This window comes from Chionomys nivalis, chromosome 13 (assembly GCF_950005125.1).
Source record: "Chionomys nivalis chromosome 13, mChiNiv1.1, whole genome shotgun sequence".
Classification (NCBI taxonomy): domain Eukaryota; kingdom Metazoa; phylum Chordata; class Mammalia; order Rodentia; family Cricetidae; genus Chionomys; species Chionomys nivalis.
Window position 1 is genome coordinate 20,716,205 of NC_080098.1, and position 27,757 is coordinate 20,743,961.

General features: G+C 44.4%; 1 protein-coding gene across 1 annotated transcript; it reads right to left on the reverse strand.

Annotated features, from left to right (window-relative positions):
• Nucleotides 1-3,939: 3,939 nt before the first annotated feature.
• On the reverse strand, nt 3,940-27,757 carry Mcm10 (minichromosome maintenance 10 replication initiation factor). The gene is made up of 19 exons (XM_057787662.1): nt 27,705-27,757; nt 25,893-26,228; nt 24,323-24,427; nt 24,063-24,200; nt 23,399-23,633; nt 22,250-22,415; nt 21,321-21,488; nt 18,448-18,564; nt 18,089-18,285; nt 16,559-16,659; nt 15,649-15,756; nt 15,443-15,560; nt 12,929-13,157; nt 10,945-11,089; nt 10,062-10,177; nt 8,188-8,301; nt 7,070-7,215; nt 5,811-5,853; nt 3,940-5,496 (listed from the first exon to the last, which is right to left on the reverse strand). The coding sequence occupies exons 1-19, from the start codon at nt 27,709-27,711 to the stop codon at nt 5,413-5,415; spliced, it is 2,673 nt and encodes an 890-aa protein (XP_057643645.1). The 5' UTR covers nt 27,712-27,757; the 3' UTR covers nt 3,940-5,412.

The window sequence follows — 27,757 nt, forward strand, 5'->3', positions numbered from 1 at the left end:
GTATCACTCTCTCTATTTTCTAGGGAAACAGGGGTCCTAATCTGGTTGACCCTGTCCACTTGACCTACTTTCACCTGACCTCCTGCTTGGCATCTCCTCCCACAGGCTAGCAGACAGGTAGATGCCAACAGCTGGGTGCATTCTGCTCCAAGGCCACACCACACATGCACCAGCCTGTGGTGTAGCACCAGCCTGTGGTGACCGATGGAAGGGATGTTGACACCAAGCAGACGTCAGAAAGTAAGATTTGGGAGAACAGCCAGTTAAAAAAACAAGTAAAAAAACAAAACCCTAAAGTCTGCCCTTGCCTCTTCAATGGCTGCACTTGGCATACTGGCCCTCGATAAAGAATTCTGGCGGCAGAGGCCGGGGAGGAATTCTTTCACCTCACTCACCCCTGTTCCCAACAAGGGGTCCATTATATTTAGTTTTCAAATTCAGTCTAGAACGCCTTCACTAAAAGGCCAGCACTGTCACTCCCTGGTGAGAACGATGCCAAAGGTAACAGGACCAGGAATCCGAGCGACCAGATTCCATGGGGCACTGGCCAAAAGAGCAATTTGTACTTCCCTGGCCTTGTCAAGAGCAGCTACTGGGACAGGTTTCTACCCTGTCCTTCCATCGCTGTCCTCTCTTTCTGAAGAGGCTGAGAACGAAGGTGTCAAAATTGTCTCACTAATTTCTATTCACAGGTTTTATTTTACAAGTACTGGGAGGTGGGGGCTCAAGTTGGAGGTAGATTGGCAAAGCAGTGCTTACCAAGTTCAAGGTCCTGGGCTCAATTCCCAGCACCACCCAAAACAAGGACAGTGACCAAAGAAACTGCTTTAGGGGTGATTCTATTTACTCAGACTTCCTGGGAAGTGGCGTGGGGATTTTCCGAAGCCCCACAATGAGTCTTGTATTTTCTCTATACTTGTTACATGTGTCCCCATTTGGTTGAGTTATTTAATTTTTAATTAATTTTCAAACAGTAGTGTTCTAATGCCTTGGTAAGATCTTAATTTAGGCTGGTGAGATGGCTCAAAGAGTAAAAGTGCCCGGTGGCAAGCCTGATGACGTAGGAGTTCTATCCCCGGGACTCAGGTGGTCGGAGAGAACCAACTACTGCCAAGCTGTCCTCTGACCTCAAGCACATTAGCTCTACCACTTGCTATAGCATAGTCCTTAACTGTTTTTATAAACTTAATGAACTCACTCACTCAAAATCAAAAATATGGCTACTGCAGATCACTCTCTAGACCAGAGGTTCTCAATTTGCAGGTCGTCTTCAAAACTATTTACATTATGATTCATAACAGTAGCAAAATCACAGTTATGAAGTAGCAATGAAATAATTTTATGGCTGGGGGTCACCACAGTTGCAGCATTAGGAAAGTTGAGAACCACTGACTTAGGTCATACACAACCATCTTTTTTTTTTTTTTTTAAAATATTTATTTATTATGTATACAATATTCTGTCTGCAGGCCAGAAGAGGGCACCAGATCTCATTACAGATGGTTGTGAGCCACCATGTGGATGCTGGGAATTGAACTCAAGACCTTTGGAAGAGCAGGCAATACTCTTAACCGCTGAGCCATCTCTCCAGCCCATACACAACCATCTTTAGACTCCTTCATGATTAAAGCAAGCATTTGTATTCAGACTAGAGACCGAATTTTGATAACTCATCCCAATGCTACACACAAACAGTTGGCTGGTGAAAGCAGCCCGATGCTGAAGGGTGGTGACAAGGATGAAAACTGTAATGAGATGCCACTACACACCAATCAGAATAGCTAAACTTAAAAACGATTAACAAGGGGCTGGGGAGAGGGCGCAACAGTTAAGAGCACTTGCGGCTCTTCCAGGAGGAAAGCTTGGCTCCCAGCATCCATATAGGCAAGTTTAGGACAGCCTGTGACTTCAGCACCAGGGGATCTGATGCCCTTTTCTGGCCTCTGTGGATACTTGCATATACACAGAATGCACACACACACACACACACACACACCTTAAAAAGACTGACAGTATCAGGTGTTGGTAATGCTGTGGAGCAAACGGAAAACTGAATTTTCACACGTTTACTAGATGGTGTGAAAGAGAATACAACCACTTTCCAGTAAGGCTGGCAGTGTCTTATAAAGCTAACACACACACACACACACATATATATTTATGACATATATATATTTATGATACAACCTAGATATTCCATTTTTAGATTTTATCTAAAAGACCCAAGATATAAACTCAGAAATACTTCTGAATGGATATTTGTAGTAGCTTTAGTCACAGTCCCAAAGTGAAAAGGATCCAATCAAAATGCCCAGTAATAGGTGATTAAATAGACAGGCACACCTATACTGTGGAACACTTAGTAATAACCATGGATACATGCAGTGACATGGATGAGTCTCACAATACCATGCCAAGTCAAAGATGGCAGGCACATTTTTCTTAAACTCTAGGAAAAGATAAATAGAAAATGATAGAAAATGGATTCTTGTCTTAAGGACAAGTTCCTAGTGACTGTTCTTTTAATTTTAAAGTTTTTAAGTTTTTCTACAAATTCTTCCAATTTTAGCCAACTGGCCTTTCATTTCTTTTTCATATATTGGCAAATGTAGAATTTCCTTTTTTTCTTGTTTGTTTTTTGAGACAGGGTTTCTCTGTGTAGCTTTGGAGCTGGAACTCACTCTGTAGACCAAGCAGGCCTCGACCTCACAGAGATCCGCCTGCCTCTGCCTCCCAAGTGCTGGTATTAAAGGCGTGTGCCACCACCGCCTGGCCGAATTTCACCTTTGAACTCTCCACAGTTCTGAGGAGACTCTGTGTACCCAAGCTCTATCACAGATAGTAATGATGATTTTCATGGCTATCAGTGACATACTTAGGCAAACAGATTTGTGCTTTAATAATAATAAAAAAAAGATTCTATTTGGAGGTCAGAAAGTGGGGTAAAGGGGAATTGGATTCCTTGGAACTAGAGTTAACACGTGAGAGCTGGGAGTGAAGCCAGCTCCTCGGGAAGAGCACTGACTGTTCCTAACTGTGACCCATTGCTCCACATCTGTGCCCTTTAACAAAATTATTTAAAAAAATAATGACTAGGCATTATTTACCCAACTCCTGTTTACTCTGCTAAACATCAGCCACTCTGAAGCTTCTGTTGGGAAATATTCATCGCTCATTTGGAAGGGCCCTATTTGTTATTCTGCAGGACTGTTAGCTAAACGACTTCAACTTCCGTTGTTGGGAAACAAGATTTTGTTTTTAAAAAAGTTATTATGGTATAAACAGAAACAGAGAAAATACAAAACAAACAAACAGCAACAAAAAAACCCATCATTGGTGGGCGGTAGTGGTGCACACCTAATCCCAGCACTTGGGAAGTAGAGACAGGTAGATCTCTGTGAGTTCAAGGCCAATTTGGTTTACAGTGTGAGTTCCAGGACAGCTACACAGAAAAACCCTGTCTCAGAAAACCAAAACCAAACAACAAAACCAAACCAAACAAAGCATCATGAAGATGCATTCAGATCAGCCAGTTTCTGAATGTTGCTGGAATAGAGTGAATAGCTTGCCCTAGTCTAACTGCCTGATGATACAAAACAGCACCAACAATAGATCAAGAAGGGGCTGGAGAGATAGCTCAGTGGTTAAGAGCACTGGCAGCTCTTCCAAAGGTCCTGAGTTCAATTCCCAGCAACCACATGGTGGCTCACAACCATCTGTAATGAGGTCTGGTGCCCTCTTCTGGCATGTGGGCATACATGGAGGGAGAATATTGTATACATAATAAATAAAAAAAATCTTAAAAAAAAACAAAACAAAAAAAACAATAGATCAAGAACAAAGAGAAACGCGGGGTGAGTTTGTATGAAAGTATTTAATAGTTGGTAAAAACACTAAAAAGCAGGATTATAAGACTAATTTCATTAATGAGTATTTAAGGCTCATGAGCAGTTCTCGCTACTCATTTTTACACCTGAATATTCTGGGAAACCACACACAACGCACACAAATCCAAGCCTTCCAATACTCAGTGTAAGTGGGAAGTGGCTCCACTGTGTTTCCAATTACTTAGAAGTTTAAAATTAAAGTTTAAAAATAAAGGCATCCAGACTCAGGTCACCATGAAGCCTTGTAAATACAGACACATTTTAAAGACAGCATGTAAGTGAGGATTCCAGTCACGTCCTATTCGGATGAGAACACATGTCCCAGATAGTAAAGGTGGCTCAAAGAACAATCTACCGTTCACGTTCTAGGCAGACTTCAGATACACCCCCATTCCAATTATCAGTTTCAAGTGCCTTTTGGTTTTAATTAATAAACACTTTATTTTTTCTTTGTTAAATTAGAAGCCAAAGTCTAAAGCATCCTGTAAGCACAGCACTCCTAAGAGGATGGTGGTTAGATCTGCGATGGTTAGCATCTTCTGCCCAGAGCAGAAACAATGCTGTATGAAACCCGGAGCATGCCATGTCTCCTTGGTGCTTGAAAACCTCGTAACTACTTTCCACGGGATTACACTCTTGACATTGTCCAGTCAGAGTTCAGATTCCAGGGTAACGACCCTCCCAGTTTCCTCTAGCATTAGACAGCACCAGCACTCATCCGGGTCAAATACTATTTGAAAAGTAGGTTGTCCAGCCAGTCTGATCTCAAAAACTACAGTTCCTGGGGAAAAGTAGAGGCTTTGATCTTTAAGATTCTTGACACACATAATCAAGTATAGCCGCCACCCGCAAAGTCCATGAGATTCTGTCTGCACAGCTGGTTTCTGAGTCATGCTTTGCAACTTCTCAGGTTGTATATCTGCTTTATTTTAAATAAAGCCACCTTTAGGTATTTCTACTTCAGAGTCCCACAGCACTGTGAGCATCAAAGAGCTGAGTCACAATTGGCTCAGTGACTTGAAATAACAGTGGAACAAAAGGAAAGGGGGTGGCTTCCAATGTCACACATTCAGACCGCATGAGCAGCAAGGAAATTCTTCACCCAGAACCTGAGTGCTGGGGTACTACAGACAAGGGAACCAAGCACCGACGGTCATCCGAAATTTGTTCTTTGTATCTCGGTGCCCATATTAACACTTGAACTTGACTGTGATTTAAATTAAAATATTCATTCTCTGTCTCCAACCAGGAGATCCAGAAGCACAGTTCCATAGTCACCTTTCAGTTTGGGGGCAAACATCTGTGTGGCTGTTGTAAGGCAGGCACTGGAGTGTGAACAGCAAAGACTATGGCAGGCTGACTTCCCAGTGCCTGTCAGTGTTAACGATGGTGTCAAACCTGCACACAATGGGAAAGGAGGAGGCAGGGTGCTTACCAAGCACTTCTTCCTCACAGTGCCAATCAGGAAGAAGGACAACACAGCCACAAGAAGTAAGGGTGGCTGTGAGAAACCATCTGCAGAGGGTTATTTAAGGCTGTTCAGAAACTTGGCGTGCTCTTCACCTCTTGGCATCAGCGTTTCTCCTCCTATCTTTGGACCAGTCTTCTCCTAGGAAAGGGGAGTGCAAGAATAAGAAACGGGTCAGCAACTTAATCACAGATTAGAATGCAAGTAGCACACAGGTACAGATAACATCTAGAATGCCCCAAGGCCAGGTGCTATAGCTTTGGCACAGCTTGTGCGCTCCTGGTAAGCAAGCCTCCTTTGTCTTCTCCTCTCACCATAGGTCCAAAACCAACAAGGCCACAGACTAACCAGGCAGAAACTGAAGAACTGTGAACTAAGTGAACCTTTTCTCCTTTGAAGCTCATTATTTCAGGTAATGTTTGCTACAGTGATGAAAAGCAGATTATCATACACACCTTTAGCATTCCATCCCGTTCCCACTTGTAGAGGCCACAATTACTGAAATAGAAAAAAAAAAAGGCTTTAATCAGTAGTAAGGTATTAACAGACTCTCAACCCCATAGACATAAAGGCAGTGGGGGTGAGGCTGGCACTCAGGGGAAAAGTTGTCCCTTCGTTAGCTGTTCAAGGAAGTGCTCATTATATTCTCATCTATGGCTAAGTTCTGAAACTACTGATAAGCCTTCAACGACTCGAGAAATGGCCTTCAGCTACTTTGTAATCTGGAGACTTCAGAGATGAAACTTCAGATGACGGTACAACAGGGCAATACATATCCCAGTGAGGAGCACAATCTAGGCAGGAATTTTTGTTTCCTAGAGGAGAATGCTCTGGGTCTAGGGAGAGCATCATTCTCATCATAAGTGCTGTCTGCTGGAAAAGCTCCTGTTCTTCCAGCCACGGGCTATACACACTGCTCACCCTAGTGAACATCCATCAGTCCACCACCATGCACGCCCTAGTGAACATCCATCAGTCCACCACCATGCACGCCCCAGTGAACACCCATCAGTCCACCACACTGCTCACCCTAGTGAACACCCATCAGTCCACCACCATGCACGCCCCAGTGAACACCCATCAGTCCACCACCATGCACGCCCTAGTGAATACCCATCAGTCCACTTCACTGCTCACCCTAGAGAACATGAACACCCATCAGTTCACCACACTGCTCACCCTAGAGAACATGAACACCCATCAGTCCACCACATTGCTCACCCTAGTGAACACGAACACCCATCAGTTCACCACACTGCTCACCCTAGAGAACATGAACACCCATCAGTCCACCACATTGCTCACCCTAGTGAACACGAACACCCATCAGTCCACCACACTGCTCACCCTAGTGAACATGAACACCCATCAGTCCACCACCATGCACGCCCTAGTGAACATGAACACCCATCAGTCCACCACACTGCTCACCCTAGAGAACATGAACACCCATCAGTCCACCACCATGCACGCCCCAGTGAACAAAAACACCCATCAGTCCACCACACTGCTCACCCTAGTGAACACCCATCAGTCCACCACCACCGTGCACACCCTTCACCTGGGGGAGTGGGGCTACTTCTCAGGGGTCCCAGGTAACAGTCTCAGCCTGCGTGTCATCAGGAGCTACAGGAAGGCATGGGGCGATGATCTCAGGCTCCAGGGACCATAAAGGAGGTGCCACAGACACAGAGAACCCGGGCAATCCTCCTACCTGCAGTGCTTGTTTGGGAGCCTGTCAAGGGAGATGGTCCTGTTTCCACAAGGACATTTGAAGAACCTCTTCACGCCATCGTGCCAATGGAGGTTATGCTGTTCACTGGTGCAGGTCTCCAGTGGCTTGAAGTGGGTGTAGGCACACTGCACAGACAACACAAACCGCATGTGCGGTGAGAGGCTTTGAAGGAGGGACTAGGAGCTGCTGAGAGTCTTCCCGCCACAGTCTGTCCCTGCTGGGACTTGATCAACTCATCGTTTTTATGAGACAGGGTTCTGGAGCCCACACTGGTCTCAAATTCATGTTCACGTCGAGTCTCCTATTTCTATCTCTCAAATCCTGGGATTGGAGGCACAGAGTCACCACACCAGGTTCAAGTGGATTTCTTTTTTTTTTTTCTATTATTTTAAATATTTATTTATTTATTATGTATACAATATTCTGCCTGTGTGTATGCCTGCAGGCCAGAAGAGGGCACCAGACTCCATTACAAATGGTTGTAAGCCACCATGTGGTTGCTGGGAATTGAACTCAGGACCTTTGGAAGAGCAGGCAATGCTCTTAACCTCTGAGCCATCTCTCCAGCCCTCAAGTGGATTTCTTGACTCTTTCTTACACTGTTTTTCCTAATGCCTGCCCCATTTCCAGCTAAGCAGACACATAGAATAACATTACTCTGAGATGTCAGGAAGGTTGAGCTTGGAGGTGCCTGTCTCTATAGCCAGCATTTGGGAAGTTGCAGCAGAAGGGGAGCAAGCTCAAGGACAGCCTGGGACACAGTAAGTTTCAGCTCAGTCAGAGTTACATAGAACCCTCCCAAAATAAATAAATAATTAAAAAAAATTTTTAAATGTTTGGCCAAGTTCCCAGAGATGGCAAACTTTGAACCATCAATACACAGGGTGTGTTGGAACTTAACAGCAGGAGGAACAACTTGGTCGTAGCGGCCATATGGCCGAACCTCCTTACAAATGCTCCATGGCATCACTATCCCATCAGGCAGGGAGCCTGAACTTTGTCTATTTTCCAGTCTAATTAAATGACATTACAAGACGGCCCCACATCCCCACATTCCTAATACCCTGCCAACTTGCCCCACACAGCCTTGCACGCACCGTCCTGCACGTCACTACTCGGCACTTCACTTCTCTGATGTTCCTCATCTTTTCTTCCATTTGTTCTTTTTTCACTAGTGGCTCAAAATAGGATTTCTGTAGTTCAGCCTCGGCCTGATGAGAAAACCCACAGGAGTAACTCCACCAAATCCAGTAATGCTCACAACAGTTCGAGAATCATCAAAACAGAACTGAAGAGACAGGCAAAATGTCAGAACCCTTCACAGAGTAAACCAACTGCAAACCAACGATCATAAGAGGCAGAAAAAAAGAGTCCTTAAAATAGGGAATAAAAAAAATCTAAAGGCATTTGGTTTTTAAAACAAATTCAAATAAATCCAGTGACATTATTAGCAATGTCAGTAAACAGACTGATCCAACAGATTCCACAGAGTGCACTTGGCCCCACGGGTGGCCACCCCATCTGCTAGGTACTGGCCTCTGCAAGTGCTCAGGGCACAAGAGCATCCCAAGCAATTGGAGCAGCAGGGATGAGGGCAGGGGGCTGTATCTAAAAAGTGACGACACAAGGTGAGCGTGCAGGTCACCTTTGGGGAACACACAGGAGTTCAGTCTGGAGTCTTTGAGGCTGGCTTTGTTATCCTTTCTGAGTTTCAGTCCAATGGAAAGACTTATAACCCTGTTGTTAGGTATTAATCAATAGAAGAACGGATAATTGGGAACAGTGGCACTCCCCAGGGGACAGTCTGGGAATCTGCTACCTCCAGCCCAGCAGGGTCACTCCCCGTATGACAGCAGCATTTACTGTCCTACACAGATATGCTGTGCTTTAGGGGACACGTGGATAGGAACCTGACTATAACATACAGAACAGAACTGTTTTCTGCACAGCGTGATGCTCTTGTGCATGGTTGATAAACACTTGACTATTCTAAGAACACAACTAAGCAGCTCCTGTGTGCACCGACGAAATGCTTTAGTTCCCAGGATAACTCACGCCTGCTCTGCTGAAGCATCATTTCTAGTCTGTCTCATTTACACTTACGGATTCAAGCCTCTGACTATATTATTTCTCCTAGGGTAAGCTATCTCCAAGCATTTAAAGGATGAAATAAATATTGTCAAAAATATTTTCCTGTCTCTCTCATATTAGTTTGTATATCATAATGATATCTCAGAAACTGTAAGTACAGGCAATTTATACTATCCATGAATTTTAATATGGATGCTTGTTATTAAAGGGGATTGGGAGTGATGGGGCTAATTGTTGACTGGATGTACCTGAAATGTCAATATAAAAATGTCTGAATGGAAAAAAATTCCTCTCATATTGCAGAGAAGAAAACAACAAGTAGTAAACATTATTCCCACATAACACAGCCAAGCCAAATGCAAACTTCATGATGTGGCAGTCTATTTAATTATTATCAGTTGTTATTCTTCACGGTAAGAACAATGCAAATTTAAAATGTTACTTGAGAGTACCAAGCAGATGGCTCAGTGGGTAAGAACACTTGCTTTGTAAGTCGAACCACATAAGCTGTATCCTTAGAATCCACATAAAAATTAACATGCATCTGTAACCCTAGCACAACTAAGGCAGAACCAAGAGAAATGCCCAGAAGCTTGTAGGTCAGCAGGCACACAGCCCAAGAGCTGAGCTGTCTTCTGATGTCCACACACATACACACACGCACATACACACCCCTCAGGTCAGCAGGCACACAGCACAGCAGCTGAGCTGTCTTCTGATGCTCACACACATACACACACGCACGTACACATCCCCCATCTGAAACATTCCTGCTTCTCAAAGCGAACCACATAGGTCCTTCTTCACCTGTGCAGAGAAGCAGATAGTCCAACAAGCACTTTGATTTGAACGACACTGATCTGATTGCTTAGGTGCTTACCTCTTTCAGGATGTCTGTGTGCTTAGACTTTGCTTTTAGAATTCTCTGGAATTCGTCTGATTCTAAGTAGGCAAGTTGCTCTCTCCTTTTCTTCCTGGCAGGCTCCAGCTCATCTTCTGCAGAACATAGTGATTACTGAGAACACCGAGGGAACCAGTGTGTTTCACCCACCCGCTCCCTTCCCTTTCTGTTCCTTCCAGGCTCTTCAACCCTGACATTGGGACCCCACTTGTAACTGACAGGGGTGACTTCAAGAGTGGACAGAAAGCTGAGCACAAGGGGCTGTGATCCCATTATTGGCAAAGTAAGGCAGGAGAATTACCAAGTTTGAAGACAACCTTGGCTACATAATGAGGCTTTGTTAAAAACAAACAAACAAAAAACAAGTAACCAAAAACTAAGCAGAGAGGTAGAGCCTAGAACAAGAACATGAGGTGGAGCATGCCTGACATGAAGACTGTCCTTCACTTCTGAGTACGATGATAGAAAAGAACACAAATTTGACTTACGAGCCCACTTAAAAGGACATTAGCAGCTCCCGTGTTTTTAAAAATAGAAACAGCAAATTAAAACAAAGGAATTCCATTCCTTTCAAAAATCTTTATGTAAATATAAAATGCATAGATTCAGTGAACAATCCTTTCCTCACGTGCTCAAAGTGTACATGGTTCCATTCCAAGTCAGTGTGTTATACAAGAATAACTGGAGGAGCCAGGCAGGTGCTATGTGACTGCAAACCCAGACGTCGGCACTGGAGCAAGAGGAGAGTTGGACGACTTTGAGACCAACTCAAAACCAACACAATGCCAGGGCTGGCGATACTTAGTACTTCTCTCTCTAACAGGATCTGTCTATCCCACTACTGACTGTGAAGCTGCAATACCTTCAGGAGAAACCATGTTGCTCTTCTCTGCACGCTCCTTCACTTCCAGTACATCTTGGGGACACATCTGCTTCCTTACAATACTGTTTGGATCCGTTTTTGTAAGAATCTGGCTTTTTGCCCTTAATTTTGCAATAGCAGCTAACTAGAAAAAGAAAAAAAGAGTTGAGATGAGACAGGTGCCTGTAGCCTCAGCCCCTTTGTTCTCTAGAGAAACTGGGCTGCTAAGATGGTCCTGTGGGGAAAGCTTAATCATCTGAGTTCCATCCTGGGAACCCATGTGGGTGGGCAGAGAGAAGCTCTTCCTGCAAGTTGTCCTCTGACCACCACAAGCATGACATGTGCACTATACACACACTAAAAAGAGCACACACAATTACTAAAATTTGACAGAACAGAAATAGGTCTACAAACAGATAGCAAAGAGCTAGGCCTATGAATGGTATTTCACAGAAATAAGCACTATGAAGTAGCAGAAGTGTGCTTAGGGAAGTTGTTGGAAAGCCAAATGTTCTAACATAAAACAGTTCAGAGATATACTGATTTGATACTTACAGGCTGATGAATGATAGGAGGAAAATACTAAGTTATGTTTAATTTCTGTAACTAAACCATTATGTTTCTCTAAGAGTAGAAAGTTGTGCATATAGCAAAACCACTGCAAATTATAATATAAAACAGTATGGAACCTGAGCCAAGATGTTTCACAGTATTCATTGGTGCTGTGTATTGGGATGGCATGTGGCGTGATAAAAAGCAAGTCTGTAGCCGGGCGGTGGTGGCGCACGCCTTTAATCCCAGCACTCGGGAGGCAGAGGCAGGCGGATCTTTGTGAGTTCGAGACCAGCCTGGTCTACAAGCAAGAGCTAGTTCCAGGACAGGCTCCAAAACCACAGAGGAACCCTGTCTCGAAAAACCAAAAAAAAAAAAAAAGCAAGCCTGTAGAAGTCTCTCCATCAACACAGGCAAGGATTACCAGGAGCAGCCTGGATTCATCACGTGTTTGACTCTTAATTAATTTTCTGACATAGTGTGCTCATACTTTTATTAGTAATAAAATTTTCATGACTCATAAATTTAGTCACAAAGGGCCCCTAAACATAGTTGCAGCCATGGTTAAAAAGCTAGATTTTCCACCATTATTTTGCAGTTTTATGTCAACAATTACAGGATTTGTTTTGGTCTAAAGCTACTGTCTCAGCTGTAGACACTATCTTCCTGAAGGCTGTTTCTTCTAGACTGACAAGAAAGTGCACTGAGATAATGGCTCTCACTTTCTTGGATTAGATTAATGGAATTATGCTGACACCATCATCAGTGCAAATTACTTTGAATCTATTTAGGATGATTGGTAAACAGCTGCTAAGCGACCATCTTTCCTGGATAGTAGCACAGGGATTCAAATGCAATCTCTAGTCACAGAATACAAAGTCAAGCAATGAAAACAGAAGCCAGCAAAACCAAACAGACACAAAACACCTTGGTGTTTATAGCACATATGAGTGCTTGCGTGCACATGCAAGAGCTTGTGGAGGCCGCAAATGGACGCCAGAGTTTTCTTCCTTGATTGTTCTCACCTTATTTATTTGAAATTCATTTGTATGTCCGAGTACCTGCTTATCTGTGTGTGCACCTGTGTGGACAGGTGCCCTGGAGGGCAGAGGAGGGTGTCAGGCAGTTGGAGGCTGTGTGAGCCGTCTGGTGTAGGTCTAGGATCCTCTAAGAGCACCCAAGTTCTCCAACCAGTGTGACCCACCTCTCCAGCCCCAGCCTCCTCATCTTTTGAGATAAGATTTTCCCCCAGCCCAGAAGGGCTGGTCAGCATGGATCCATTTGTGTGCACTCCCCTCCTCCACTAGTGCTGCAGGCAGTCGTGAAGCGTTGCTTTTTACACGAGTGCAACATGGGCACTAGGGATCCGAACTCAGGTCCTCACGCACAGCAAGCACTTCATCACTGAGCCGTATCCCCGCACCCCAGCTACCTTTTTAGCTTCTGCTGCTGCACCCAGCTTTGGTCTTGGTGGCGGAGATTCGTCAAAAAAGAGAACATCATCCCCTTCTGAGATGCCTCTTCCAAGCTTAGGCATCCGTGTGGCTGTGGTTCTTTCCAACCTGGGGAACTCGGCCCCAATTCGAGGAGACTGGGCAGCAGACTGTTGAGATGAACATGGCACTGCTGGGCTCTGGACTTCACTTGAGCTCTGAAGGAATCTTGAAAGGAATATGAAGTAACTAAATATGGGGCTGCGCATGTGGCTAGACAAATCATTTGTCTAGCCTGGGCTCCACCCCACAACCAAAACCCAAAGTAAATAAATGCAAGTAAATATACTCCCAAGGCTCAAAAACCTTGAAGTCTAGAACTCTCAGTGGACTGGGAGACCCTAGACAATCAAGAGAGGACAACTAGTTGTAGGTAAACAACTTCCTTTCTTTGGTTAAGAATTCAAATTAGCAATCAAGAACAACAGCAGCTTTGCTCACTCTTGGCCAACTGAATGCCATAGCTGTTCTATCACTGCCTAACTGATGACTGTTTACTGATGGAGGAGTTACTTTCATTTAATAAAGAAACTGCCTTGGCCCATTTATAGGCCAGCCCTTAGGTGGGTGGAGTAAACAGAACAGAATGCTGGGAGAAAGAAGCCGAGTCAGTGAGTCGCCATGATTCTCTCACTCCAGACAGACACAGGTTAAGATCTTTCCTGGTAAGCCAGCTCATGGTGCTACACAGAATATTAGAAATGGGTTAGATCAATATGTAAGAGCTAGCCAATAAGAGGCTGGAGCTAATGGGCCAGGCAGTGATTAAAAGAATACAGTTTCCGTGTAATTATTTCGGGGCATAAGCTAGCCATGTGGGCGGCTGGGTGCCGGGGACGCAGCCCTGCCGCTCTTATTACAACAGTTTACCAGCTGGCTCTGCAGGAGTCGCTGTCTACAGCACACACCTACAATTGTGATGTGGGTATCCCTGTGTGTGGTTAGCTGTAAGACCCCCAGGGCCTCACGGAATCTCCCTGCTTTTCAGTTTATCCTACAGGAAGGGAATATCCTTCACAAGGGAGGGGTGAGATGGTGTGATGGCAGGGGGTGAAATGACTAAAATTCCTTATAGACATGCATGAAACCGTCAAAGAAAAGGAGATCCTTACCAAGAATGGCACTGCAACCTACCCAGTGATTCTTTTGTATAGATTTAACATATTAGGAAAAAGATTCAAGCCAGGTGTGGTGGCACATTCCTACACTTGGGAGGCAAAGCCAGGAGGAGGATGAGTTCAGAGCTAACCCAGGCATGAGCCAGGGTCTTACAATGCAGCACAGGACCTAGGTCTCATCGGTGTCAGGGTTACAGGCACGCGCCACACTGTCCGACTGAGAACCATCCTTCCAGTAATTACCTACTTATACTTTACTTAAGACAACTTCAGTGTGAAAACATTCTACACACATGAAACATCTATTCAGCGATGATGGGGAAGCTCAACCAATCACATCTGGTTAGGGTTTGGCCGCCAGGAGCCCAGGTAGAAAAACTGGGAGATGCAAGTGCGCGCCCTCTCTGCGCGGTTCTTATAGTGTAAGTTTCCCCTCTCTAACTATTAAAGCATTCCTGTTACTCTTGAGCTAGCCTGGTTACTTATCATAACGACCTAATTCGCCAATACCAGCTCTGATCAATTATAGCACAGACACAAAAGTTAGATGGTAAGTTTCAGGAGATGCGAAAAGCACAAGAAAAAAACTCAGGAAAGCAAAAGAATTTTATATTTTATAGTTGTTTGCAACACCCACAAGATAGTGCCCTACAGTCTCAAGAAGGATGTGTAAATGTTTTCCTACAGGGTCACACAGTTGCTCGAACTTGTAGCCCTCCCGCCTCTCTACCTTCAACGGTTGGGATTATAGGCATGTGCTACCACGCCTGACACTTTCAAAACAATTGCTTTGTATGTATGTGTGTATGTGTGTATGTATGTATGTATGTATGTATGTATGTATGTATGTATGTCTGCGTGCATGCACGCAAGCCCAACACAGAGTACATACAGGAGATCAGAGGTTCTATACTTTTACCATGTTGGCCTGGGGATGGAACTCAGCTTGTCTGGCTTGGTGGCAATCATGTTTACCTGCTGGGCCATTTTGTCAGCCCTCTCTTGACACCTTTAAAATAACAAAGTCTGGGGCTTTACTTCAGAACCACCTCACTCAAACTTCTCATTTTGTAGATAAAATACTGAGGTCAAGACCATTGTTCAAAAAGCCTCTTCTCACCTTCCTTCTTCCTCCTTCCCAGGGTCACACTACCTGTTCCCTGTACCAGCAGGCTCTGAGAACAGCAGCCTAAGCTAGAGGCAGACAGCTCAATGTCATTTAAGTTATAACAAAAACAGCCAACCCACATTGGCAGCCACATTCAAAAACCAATTAGAGTGTTCTGAGGAGTCCTGGGTGAGCTATCCAAATACGAAGCTGAACTACTCCTTTACCGTTTCTGTATCTCTTCCGACTTCCTCTTCCGCATTTCTAGCATCTGTTGCTTTTGCTGTTTCAAGAGGGCTGATGCGGAGATTGACTGGATGGCAGGTTTTGGGCTCCCCATTATGCCTAAAACACAAGCCACATACTAGGGTTGGGAGGAGGGAGGTCTGGGGAACATGGGCACACACACCATAATCACATATGCTGACTGTACCTGAAGACTTGGCTTTGGCTAAATGCTTTAAGTTTCTGGCTCCAAATGTGGGCAGGGCCATCAATTCCCTGAACTCCTCGGAGCAAGACAAGCTCTTCTGGGGAATTCCTGAAATATGTAAACATTAATTCTAGAGGATTCAGAATTTAAATGGTTTCATATCATGTGATATCACTTTTTTTTTTAAAAAAAATTATTTATTTATTATGTATACAATATTCTGTCTGTATGTCTGTAGGCCAGAAGAGGGCACCAGATCTCATTACAGATGGTTGTGAGCCACCATGTGGTTGCTGGGAATTGAACTCAGGACCTTTGGAAGAGCAGGCAATGCTCTTAACCGCTGAGCCATCTCTCCAGCCCGTGACATCACTTTTTAAACACTATATTCATAACTTAGTAACTAGTTAGAGAACAAGATGGATCACTCAAAGAAAATGCAGAACTTTTAACTTAAAGGCCAGACTACTAGGACAGCAAGGGGATCGTGAATACCAAATGCTAAGCCCCCACGGTCTGTGGGGCCCACGGATATGCCATTTCTGGAACAGCATGAGTAAGAGGCCATGCAAGTAAGTTACTGGTCACCCTTAGGACCACAGGTCCCAGTAGACTCTGGCTGTCACAACTAGGCCTATTTTAACAGATGGTAACTGATAAAATCAGCCAGGGACCTGACACTAATCCTTGATGCTGAGAGCCTGACTAGCTAAGACTTGGCTAAGATCAAGTTGCAGATTTTCCTTACTGCCCGTCACCAAGCTTCTCTTCCTTTAGCCTACGCCACACTGGCCACTAACCATGTGAAAATTGGTTATTCATCACTAGAGAACATAAGCAAGTCATAACCATTCTTAACACCAAATAGTGCATCTACTGGAGACAGAGAATGGGTGCAGAAAAAAATTACCGAGTTTTTGTTTTGTTTCCTGGATGATGGAGTTTGTGCCCCTCACAACCAGATTAGTCAAAGTGGTTTGAACCTTCTTCTTAGGAGCAACAGCTGCTGCCCTGAAAAGACAAGAGCCACCAAGGCAAAAATTACTGAGCTGCAATGCCTTCAGAAACAAACCATGAAGATTTTTTTTTGTATTTTTGTTTTTCAAGACAGGGTTTCTCTGTAGCTTTGAAGCCTATCCTGGAACTAGCTCTTGTAGACCAGGCTGGCCTTGAACTCACAGAGATCTGCCCGCCTCTGCCTCCTGAGTGCTGGGATTAAAGGCATGCGCCACCAGCGCCCAGCACAAGCCATGAAGATTTGCATGCGTTTGTTACCAACTGTCCAAGTTTCTCAAGCCTCACACAAGCAGGCTCTGAGTAGCCATAGTTCTGGTTTATACACTAAACACAGATGGAGAACAGGCAACCTACAGATTTGCTTGATGTCTTGCCAAAGGGTTGGAAAAAAAATGTCAGTACTGTGATACAGAAGCCTAAGAATTTGTCTTAAAATAATTAATGTCTATTAAAGTTTAGTATTTTACAATTATAGGTCAGTTTAAAATGTTATTAGAAGCTGGGCAGCGTGGCACAAACATGTCATCCCGGCACTAGGGAGATGGAGACAGGTCAGGAAGTCAAGGCCAGGCTTCATCACACAATGTACCCATGAAGTTAATGGTTTCAAAGAGGTCTGCAACCTCACTCTATAATAACGACAACAGAAATAGTAACAACGAATAATAATAATAAAGGGAATGCCTCAAGGGATGTTGGCACTTTTCTGTTTTGATACAAGAATTCACACTGCCTAAGCTGGCCTGAAATTCTGCCACAGCTGGGCATGGAGTGCTGATCCTGCTGCCTCTCCCTCTTGATTGTTTTCTCTTTTCTTCTCCCCGCCCCCGAGACAGGATTCCTTTACGTAGTCCTTGCTGTCCTGGACCAACTAGCTCTGTAGACCAGGTTAGCCCCGAACCCACGGAGATCTGCCTGCCTCTGCCTCCCAAGTGCTGGGGAAAAAGGTGTGCGCCACCACTGCTTGGCAATTGTTTTTCACTTTAGAAAAATGTTTATTTATTTTTTATGTGTATATGTGTGTGTAGGTTTGCACAGTGAGTGCAGTGCCCAGAGAGGTCAAAAAAGAGCAGGGTATCTCCTGAGGCTGGAGTTACAGTGGCTGTGAGCCACCTTGCCTGAGTACTGGGAAGCAAACTCAGGTCCTCTGCCGAACAGTACGCCCACCTCTCCAAACTGCTTCCTCCATTTGGGAGGCTTAGGCTGGCCTTGGGCTCATGTTCTTTCTGTCTCTGTCTCCCAAGAGCTGGGTCTGCAAATGTGGGCCACCCCACCCAGCTCAACATGAAAGCATGGGCTCTATGTTCAGATCACATGACTCTCCATTCATTCTGAGTGTACTCCTCTCTCCCTAGGAACGAAAGATGCTCTTAACCACTTTGGCGAAATCCTTTCCCAAATGCAGCCCTGAGAAGTGTCTCACATGGACGCCGCAAAGGATTCAGAAGAAACCCCGCCATAGTAGAAACCATCTTGGCATAGCCGCTCTTTCAGGCTGGTGCCTTTGCGGAACTTCTTTGGAATCCGTCCCCCGGAGAAGGTCGACTGCAGATCGGACCGCTTTGCACTAAGCTTCTTGTACTGGGCCTGGATGTGATACTGGCAGTATTCGCAGTCATGCTGTTGGGGAAAAGCACCCGGTGAGGACGTGGTCAGCAGGCTGGAGGCGGTGCAGTCCACTCTCCCAGAGCTCCCCTTGGCTCACTACAGCACCCAAAGTCTATCCCTCATGACGGAGTCAAAACCATAGGCAAAACCCAGACTGACAGATTTGAGACCCACCAAATTAACAATCTGTGTACACGGCTCTCCATTCTTCTTCGTGGCTTTACAGGTTCCCAGATCCATAGCTTCTCCCATAATTAAGACTTTTTGAGGATGATCAATAGATAAGCACACCTGTGAGAGAAAGGTTGCACAAGCGCTAAAGGCCTTAATCGTAAGAATGGGTGAAGATTTCTGCAGCTGATTTTGGAAGGCATTTTTTTTTTCTTTTCTTTTTTTTTTTTTGAAACAGGGTTTCTCTATAGCTTTGGAGCCTGTCCTGGAACTAGCTCTTGTAGATCCTCTGCCTCCTGAGCGCTGGGATTAACCCTCCCCCCCCCCTCGCTTTTGCTAGGCATTTCTGAAGCCAGAGCTCTATACAGATACAAACTGAGGAAAGCAGAAGACTCATTCCGCTCCCTTCTGTCTAAACCAACTTTTCCTTCCTCTTGGTTATTGGAATCCTGACTGTCCTGGCTGGCCAAGTGCTTTGCTTAGCCTCAGACAAAGAATGTAGTAGCCCTGCTTTCCCAGCATTCCTTACAGCCAACAGTGGTCATATAATAAGGCCTGACAAATTATACTGAAACAGGAATTGACAGAAAAATCTTGATTTCCCACTAAAAAGAGCCAGGCTGGCTCACCCTCCTTCATCTTGCCGCCAATGGTGGTAAGAGGCCAGAAGGACAGTCTCTGAGTGACCTTGGCTGACTCAACTCTCCCATCCCCAGCTGCCAATTTTCAGGCAGACCTACCAAAAATACAGGCTGAGATAAGAAGGAATGTTCTCAACTGCCTGGGCTCTGTCCTTGTTTCCAGAAGGGGATATCTTGTCACTTGAGATCAGAAGGGCTAGTGGTTACTAGGTAACAAAATCCAGATCAGAAAGCTTTTAAAATCCCCAGCTAGCCATGGAGCAAAGTTGGCCACAGGTAAGACTCGATCTACACTGGAGAGCTCTCCTGAGTCTAGAGAGATGAGCCCAAGAGCATAGACTTCTATTAATTCTTGCAGCCTGTCTGTAATGGAATAGATTTGCCTATCTGGATTCACACTCTGGTAGCAGAGTCTGCGCAAAACTTAACGCCAGATCTAGCAATTTTAGCAGAGAACATCAAGCTAATCAGAGCTAATCCCAATCCAGGATCAGTAACCAATGAATACTATTCCCCTTCCAGGGTGGGGAGACACAGTACTCTGCTTGACAGAGAGTCAGTGAAGGCAGAAACTCACTGTGGTGGTTAGAGAAAAAATTGCCTCCACAGGTTCAAATATTTTAATGTTAGGCCCCAAGTTGGTTGAAATATTTTGAGAAGGATTAGAAGTTGCAGCCTTGTTGGAGGTGCTATATCACTGGGGGTGGGCTTTGAGGGTTCAAAAGCCCACCAGGCTCGTCTCTCTTTCTGCTTCCAATTTCTGGATCAGGATGTAAGTAAGCTCTTAGCTACTGCTATAGTGCCATGTCTGCCTGCTGCCATGTTCCCCACAATGATGATCATGGACTCACCCTCTGAAACTGGAAACAAGGCCCCAGTTAAAGACTTTCTTATATAAGTTGTCTTGGAGATGGTATCTCTTCAGTGATAAAAAAGTAAATTAAGATACTCATAGAGATATGACATCACTAAATTACCTATTTCTAGATGTTTGTTTGTTTGAGGGAGGAGAGGATAGGGTCCACCACGTAGCTTAGATTGGCCCAAAACTATGACCTTCCTCATACCACAATGGACTTGCAAGAAAAGTTTGGCTGGCTACATGGTTCAGTAGTAAGTTCAATGTTTGGAATCCACATGGTAGAAGGTAAGAACCAATTCTGCAAGTCGTCTTCTGACCTTGCCATGTATGCTGTGACACCCATTGCACCCCCTTCTAGTCCACAATAAATCAAAGGTAGTAAATTTAAAAAGCAAAACAAAATAAAGAGTCGGGCGGTAGTGACACATGCCTTTAATCCTAGCACTCGGGAGGCAGAGGCAGGCGGATCTCTGTGAGTTTGAGGTCTACAGAGTGAGTTCCAGGATAGGCTCCAAAACAAAGAAATAAAGAAAAACAGTAGTTTGGCACTGTAAATTACATCTGTATTCCTAGGACTTGGGAGGCAGAGACAAGAAGTCTGCTGCTAGTTCCAGGCCAGTACTGGCGATGAGAAACACACAAAGGAAAAAGAAAAACTCATTGTTGGACTTTGTTGTTTTGGTTTTATGTAACTGGATCTTACCTTGTAGCCCAAACTGGCCTTGAACCATTGGCAATCCTCTGGCTTTGGCCTCTGAACTAATTTGATTATAGGTGTGCAGTTCCCACTGGCTAGCAATTCACCAGGGAGGCAAAGTAACCCAGAACGCAAATGGCGATGGGGAGGCTAAAGATTTGCTTTGACTCTAAGCTCCAGCTAGGACTGTAAAATTAATGAAGCAAAATTCATTCAACTGCAACACACTGGTCTCTTGATACAGCCCTAGAAATTTATGCAAAGCTAAGGAAACCTGAGTGGGAGAGCTCAATCAACTCGAGCTGGTGAAACGGCTCGGCAGGGAAAAGTGCTTACTGTGCAAGCCTGGAGTGCAGGTCCCAGAAGGGTGGGAGGGAAGTGACTCGTAAAGCTGTGCTTGCATCTCCACACTGAGCTGTGTCACACACATGCACTCTCTTTTCCTTTGATAATAAATAACATAGTGATAATAATAAGAGTTAATTCTGGGAACTGTGGCACTAATTCAAAAGATTTAGAATAAGTAGATTCACAGAATATTGGTTGGCAATGAGCCAACAAATGAAGAACCAGAACAATGGGGACAGGGTCAGTACAGCTCAGAGGTAGATGAACACAGATGTCTCTGATAAAACACTAAATGTATAAACCACACAGTCAGAGCTGATAGTCTTACCTCCTCGGAGCCTTCTTTGGGCTTCATGGGATTTGCATTGAGCAGTCCTATGACAGTCCCTTGCTCTGTCTTCCAGAGATCTTTGTGGACTTCTCCAAACAAGAACAAGGACACACACCGTGTCAGGTCACGAAGGTCATTTAGTTTCCAGATGCTAAATGTTTTCCCCTAGAGTGAACAGAGCTACTTTTAATCACTTTTGAATCCTATTTGATAGTGCCTCCATTTAGGGTTCAAGTGTCTTATTGTGGGAAAATATTTGAATATAATTCACCTGAAAGAAACGGCTGTCAGAGTGCTTTCAAATTCTATGCGAATTCTTTCTTTAGGCTTTAGTATTTATTACCTGCCTCGTTTGGGATGAAAGAGAAGCAAGGCAGGCCACAAGCGAACTCAGCAGAGGCTCTAACTGGTCTGAGGCCAGCACTTCTGCCCAGTGTCACAGGATGTGGCTGTGTCACAAGTTCTCACACCCACCCGAGCGACAAGCAGCAGCCATGGCGTCATCATTCCTAGCCTGATCACAGACTAGATACCAGGCAGCCAACTGTCACCAACTGCGCTGCTAATGGTTATCTGAGCACACACCTCACTGGAATGGGCCACAGCACCTCTGGATTGTCATCTTACAACCATGGAGATCTCTGGGATTTGTGGACTCAGCTCCTCTAATCACTTGGCTTTCTCCACAGAGAGATCAGTGTTTTAGGGACCAACACAAGTGTCCCTTAAAAAGTGACAACCGAAATGCAGTCAAAATGACTGGACAATAAGAAGTCCAGCTGGCTCTCAGTCAAGAGTTCTCTGCTAACAGTACCCTTGGACACCAACCCAAAGACTTGCGCTGACTAGAGGTTACTTCAAGAGGACCGACAGGCAGCAGCTGAAGGCTGGGAGACCCGCCGTTAGCCTGGGCAGGAGCAGCTTACACTGTTAGTGCTCTGTGGAGTGACTTTTCTCAGTATCACCCCAAATGTCACCCAGTCCATTTCTTCCAGGTTCTCAGTTGCCATCTTCTCCTTGATCTGAGACAGTCTGATCAGTTTCCGACCTGTCATTTTCCTGTCCATTTCTGTGGAGGACACTCGAGGTCGCCTGCGTCAAGAAGCCAGTAATTAATGGGTTATTTTTCTGGCAGTAAACTAGCTGGCACCTTACCAGGTGGTAAGGGGGAAAACAGGGGCAGCAACCTCTTCAGTGCTCAGGGAACCTTTGTATAATATGGATTTAGCATACATTTATTTTTATTTAGTTAGTTTTGGTTTCTTGGGACAGGAACTCAGTATGTAGCTCAGGTTGGCCTAGAACTCATAATCTTCCTGCCTCAATCTGGCTAAAGTAAGCTTTTTTTTTTCCCTTAAAGTAAATTAAAAAATAATTTTCAAAGTGAAGATTACTTTTCCCTGGACATAGATTTGCCTATAAAGTTTACTTTATAATCCTTTGTAATTACAAGAAATTATAAGAAGGTACTGCTATTCTGGTTAAACTATCTTTTTTTGCTTTGAGTCTGTGTTTCACTTTAATAGCCCAGGCTGGCCACGTAATCATGCAGGCTAGCCTTAAACTCTCAATCCTCTTTCCTTAGCTTTCTGAGAGTGGGTATTAAAAGTATGAACCATCACACCTAAATTACATATATTTATAAATTTAAAAAATAGTCTAGGATTCTAAACCTGCACACAAGAGTCTAAAGTGCACCTATACAAAGATAGGAAGTTTTACAATAAAATCTCTATCACTGTTTTGATATGACAATGTCTGATTAAATAGCTATTATTTGTCCATTTTCTTTTAACAGGCAAACATTCTTTTTTGATTTTGGAAATAGGGTCTCTTACACAGCCTTGGCTACCAAGGACTCACTCTGTAGACCAGGCTGGCCTTGAACTCACAGAGATCCTCCTGCCTCCTAAGAGCTGAGGTTAAAGGTGTGCACCACCATTCCTCACTGTACCGCCGTCCTTAGACAGCCACATCACACTGCACTGGGCTAAAGACAGCATGGCCGGCTGTGCTGCGGAGTTCCCAGTCTGACAGGACACAGAGCCGGCTAGTGGGATGTTAAAGCTACTGACCTGAGACGCAGGCCTGAGAAGGCTTCCACGGAGACCTGGGGAACCTGTGGGGCCCGTTCTTCAGAATTCCCAGGGGTTCTTGCACTCTGATTTCTAGTCATACCACTGGGTTTGTTTCCAGGAACGGTTTGTGGTGAGGGTGCACTTTTTGGTCTTGGAGAGGAGCTTTTGGGCTCTAGAAAATTGGAAATAACCTGTAGCGGTTGTGAGGGTGTGCTTGTCCTTGAAGATGACTCTAGAAAATTAGCATAACAAGTGGAAAGAGAATGACTGAGAGGCATAAACCTGCTTATGGAGTTCTTTTTTAATCAACATATGGGATAATTTTTGTTGCTGTTTTGAGACTGGGTCTCAATATGTTGCCCAGGCTGGCCTAGAATGGAGGTTCCTCCAAATACTGGATGTATAGGCACGCACTAAGATGCCTCAGGCAAACAAATCTTGAGAGAGAAGACCAAATCTCTGCAGTGCTGCCCAACAGAACTTTGGGTGGAAATGGTTGGGCAGCTCACAAATGCTTTTAACTCCAGCTCCATGGGACCCAACACCTTTGCAGGTACACACACACCTGTACACACACACACACACACACACACCAGCAACCAGCAGACGATGTATTTTCAACAGGGGGAGCAGTGAGACCAGTGAGGCCTTGAGACCATACCTGCAGGAGTCTTTGGCATCCTAGCTACCCGCTTGGCTCTGGGTAAAGCAGGGACATCAAGCTCTGCAGAAAAGCATGCTGACTCCTGAATTCTCCGAACTTTCTTTTCCTTAAGAGGGGGCTGAAGAGATGTACCTCCTTGATTGAAAATAAAAGGAATTAGGAATGCTACGGTTTTAGCAGGAGCTGAATAAAAACAGTAATGTTAGTGTTTCTTAGTAACAAACATGCATATTATTGCTAGAATTAAGTCACATTACCAGGTGATTTGTGCAGAAGGGCTACACTTGGAGGCTGTTTAATTGATGCTGCCTTTAGCTGCTCCTGTAAGGATTTCATTTGCTCTTGCAACTTCTTCAATTCATCTATCAGAGAAAAATATACTAAGAATCAGGGGATATAGTACTGTACCTGACACAAACACTGGCTGTATTTCTGCTGTCCTTGTCCCAACCTCGAGATTCACAACACAATCCTGTCTCAGTCAGGGTTTCTATTGCTGTGATGAAACACCATGACCAACAGCAAGTTGGGGAGGAAAAGGTTTATTTGGCTTACTCTACCACAGCACTGTTCATCAGCAAAGGAAGTCAGGAAAGGAGCACAACCAGGGCAGGATCCTTGAGGCAGGAGCTGATGCAGAGGCCATGGAGGATGCTGCTTACTAACTTGCTCCCTATGGCTTGCTCAGTCTTCTTTCTTATAGAACCCAGGACCACCAGCCCAGGAATGGCACTACCTACAGTGAGCTGGCCCTTCCCTGTGATCACTAATTAAGCAAATGCCTTACAGTCCAATCTTATAGAGGCATTTTCTCAATTAAAGTTCCCTCCTTTCAGATGATTCCGGCTTATGCCAAGTTGACAGAAAACTATCTAGAACAAATCCCATACTTCAAACTCAGGAATGACTGTTATATTTTCAAGAAGTTCCATAGAGAAACAAATGTTTTATCCCTAGTAATCAAGCCTTCGACGCTTGGGCTAGCTATGAGCTTATCCTACTAGCTGAGCATGGCGGTGCATCCCTGTAATTCCAGCACTCAGGTGGCTGACATGACAGCCAGGATAAGACCCTTCCTCAGGAAAACAGAAACCCAAACCAAAAAAACAAAAGCGGAATTTGTACAGACACCTACCACAGAAGTCAAACAATAATTTGCTTCACAAATTAAAGCTCACATGACAAACACTGGGTTATGTATTGGGAGAAACAGCCGACTACGGAGTCTTGTTCTAACTGTATGAAAAGAAAGGTGCACGCCTCAAAGTGGCAGTCCAGGAATGGTCTCTTGTTCAAACAAACTGTGTGGCAGCTTTGTAGCCTTGCCCCTGGCTCCCATGAACACAAATTCTAAAGTAGCAGGAACAGCGTTAGAGCCGTTTTGGGGAAGATCAGTTAGAGCTGGCTGACAAGGATGTAGGGAGGACCTTGAATGCTGAAGTGCTGACTTTAAAAGCCTCATTTATCAGCTCATTAAAGTTCAGTCGCGTGTGTGCACCCAGTCTTCTTTCATTGCTCCTACTTTTTTGAGGCAGGGTCTCTCACTGAGCTCACAGATTGTGCCCCAGGATCCCATCTGTCCCCAGCTGCTCACACTGGAGTTACAGATACACACCAGACCACTCAGCTCTGGAGTGGGAATTGTGGATCTGGACTCAAGTCCCCATGCATTTTACTGACTGAAGTCATTCTTCTAGCCTTTTATTTATTTTAAATAAAGCCAATGGCCACCACCCTTATACCTGCAGCTATATTAGAGAGAACTATCAAACTTGTGGTCATTTACTTTCTCATAAATAAAATAGTGACAACAAGCAATCGGGGTACCTTGCAACTCCTGATTGGTTTTTTCTTGGCTGGGAGCAGGAACAGGGAGGACCTTGTTCTCAACTTGCGAAGTAGGAAGTTCATCATCTGTTAAGTCCCCCACATCGCCAAAGAGAGTGGCCAAATTTTCCTCCTGGCTTTCTTTCTTTCCCTCTTCTCCACTGTCGGCCTCCTCTGTGTAAGATTCACCATCGCCATCAGCATCAAAAAGCTCATCAAATTCATCAGGCTCACCGTCCTCGGGAGACAAGGAGTTATTCTCTTCTGAATGACAAGGCAAGGCTGCCTCGTTCTCCTCCAGCAGGGACGCCAGTAGAGACAGGTCGTCTTCCTCCACTAGGGGAAACGGGAAAGTAAGTCTATGCCAGGAAGAACGAGAGTGACAAGCACGCCTTATTCAGTCAGCAACAGAAACAAGCCTCCAGATCTGTCACTCGGCTGGCGGTTGTTGGCCTTTTATATTCTTTCCTGACCCTGAGAGCTTCTTAGAAGACACTGAGCTAAGGGAGATCAGGGACCAGGCACCGAACAAGAACTTCTTGCTGGCACTACTCTAAAGAGCCGTCCTCCTGCAATACCGACTTTCATGGAATTTGACCAAGGAATAACTGAAGAACACTCAGACATAGATGTAGACCAGACTTTACCTACTCTCTCACTTTTTAATTGTTACTTTTAAATGGGGAAAGATACATAAAGTCATCACCTAGAATTAGTTATCATTAACATTTTTGTCATATTTGCTTTTATTTGACCTTTAAAGACAAATAATACTTGGGTTGGAGAGATGGTTCAGTGATTGAGAGCACTGACTGCTCTTCCAGAGGACCCAGGTTCAATTCCCAGCACCCATATGGCAACTAACAACTGCCTATAACCCAAGATCTGACATCCTCACACAGACATATATGCAGGCAAAACACCAATGCAAATAAAATAAAAATAATTAAAAAAAAAGATAAATAACACTTTATTCCATTGGTGATTTCATGTGAATGATAAAATTAACCCAATTTAGAACATAGAGTGAAACAAGATCTTGTCCAGGATTATCTCAACTTTTGCTTTTACTTTGCTTGAAGAAGGCAAAGTATAATAAGCCTGAGTCAAAGAGAAGTGCAGTTTCAGCTGGGCAGTGGTGACACACACCTTTAATCCTAGCACTTGGAAGCAGAGGCATAAGGATTGCTGAGTTTGAGGCTAGCCTGGTGTATGAAGTGAATTCTAGGACCGTCATGGATACACAGAAAAACTCTGTCTCAAAAAAGAAAAAAAAATGCAGTTTCTGGCAATGAGCTCAATTATTTAGGTGACAAACAACAATAAAAACCCCATTCTATCTGTTCAGATCCCATTAGAACCAGCACAAACTTTCTGAGTAGCTCCAAGTTGAACTTGGCTGATTAGAGCAATATTTCTTTATTGGGATTTTTCTTTGCACAAATCCCTAAAAAAACAAGCAAAATTAGAAGGACTATAAGAATTAAAACTACTAGACTAGGCAGTGGTGGTGCACGCCTTTAATCCCCGCAGCTGGGAGACAGAGGCAGGATCTCCGTGAGTTCAAGGTCAGCCTGGTCTACAAAAGCTATTTCCAGGGCACCCAGGGCTGTTACACAGAGAAACCTTGTCTTGAAAAACCAAAAAACTATTAGACTCAAACCATTTCAAAAGATTTTCGCATCCAGAGTGACCTCTGAAGTCAGACCGCCCAGCTTGATTCCCTGATCTAACAGTTTGGCGCGACAAGTCACTAAACATGACTATTTTGGAGTGAACCAAAAAGGAATCAATAAAAGTGGAAGGCCTTACCATTCATGCTGTCGAGAGAATAGTTGAGATGATCAAGTGTGACGGCAGATCGG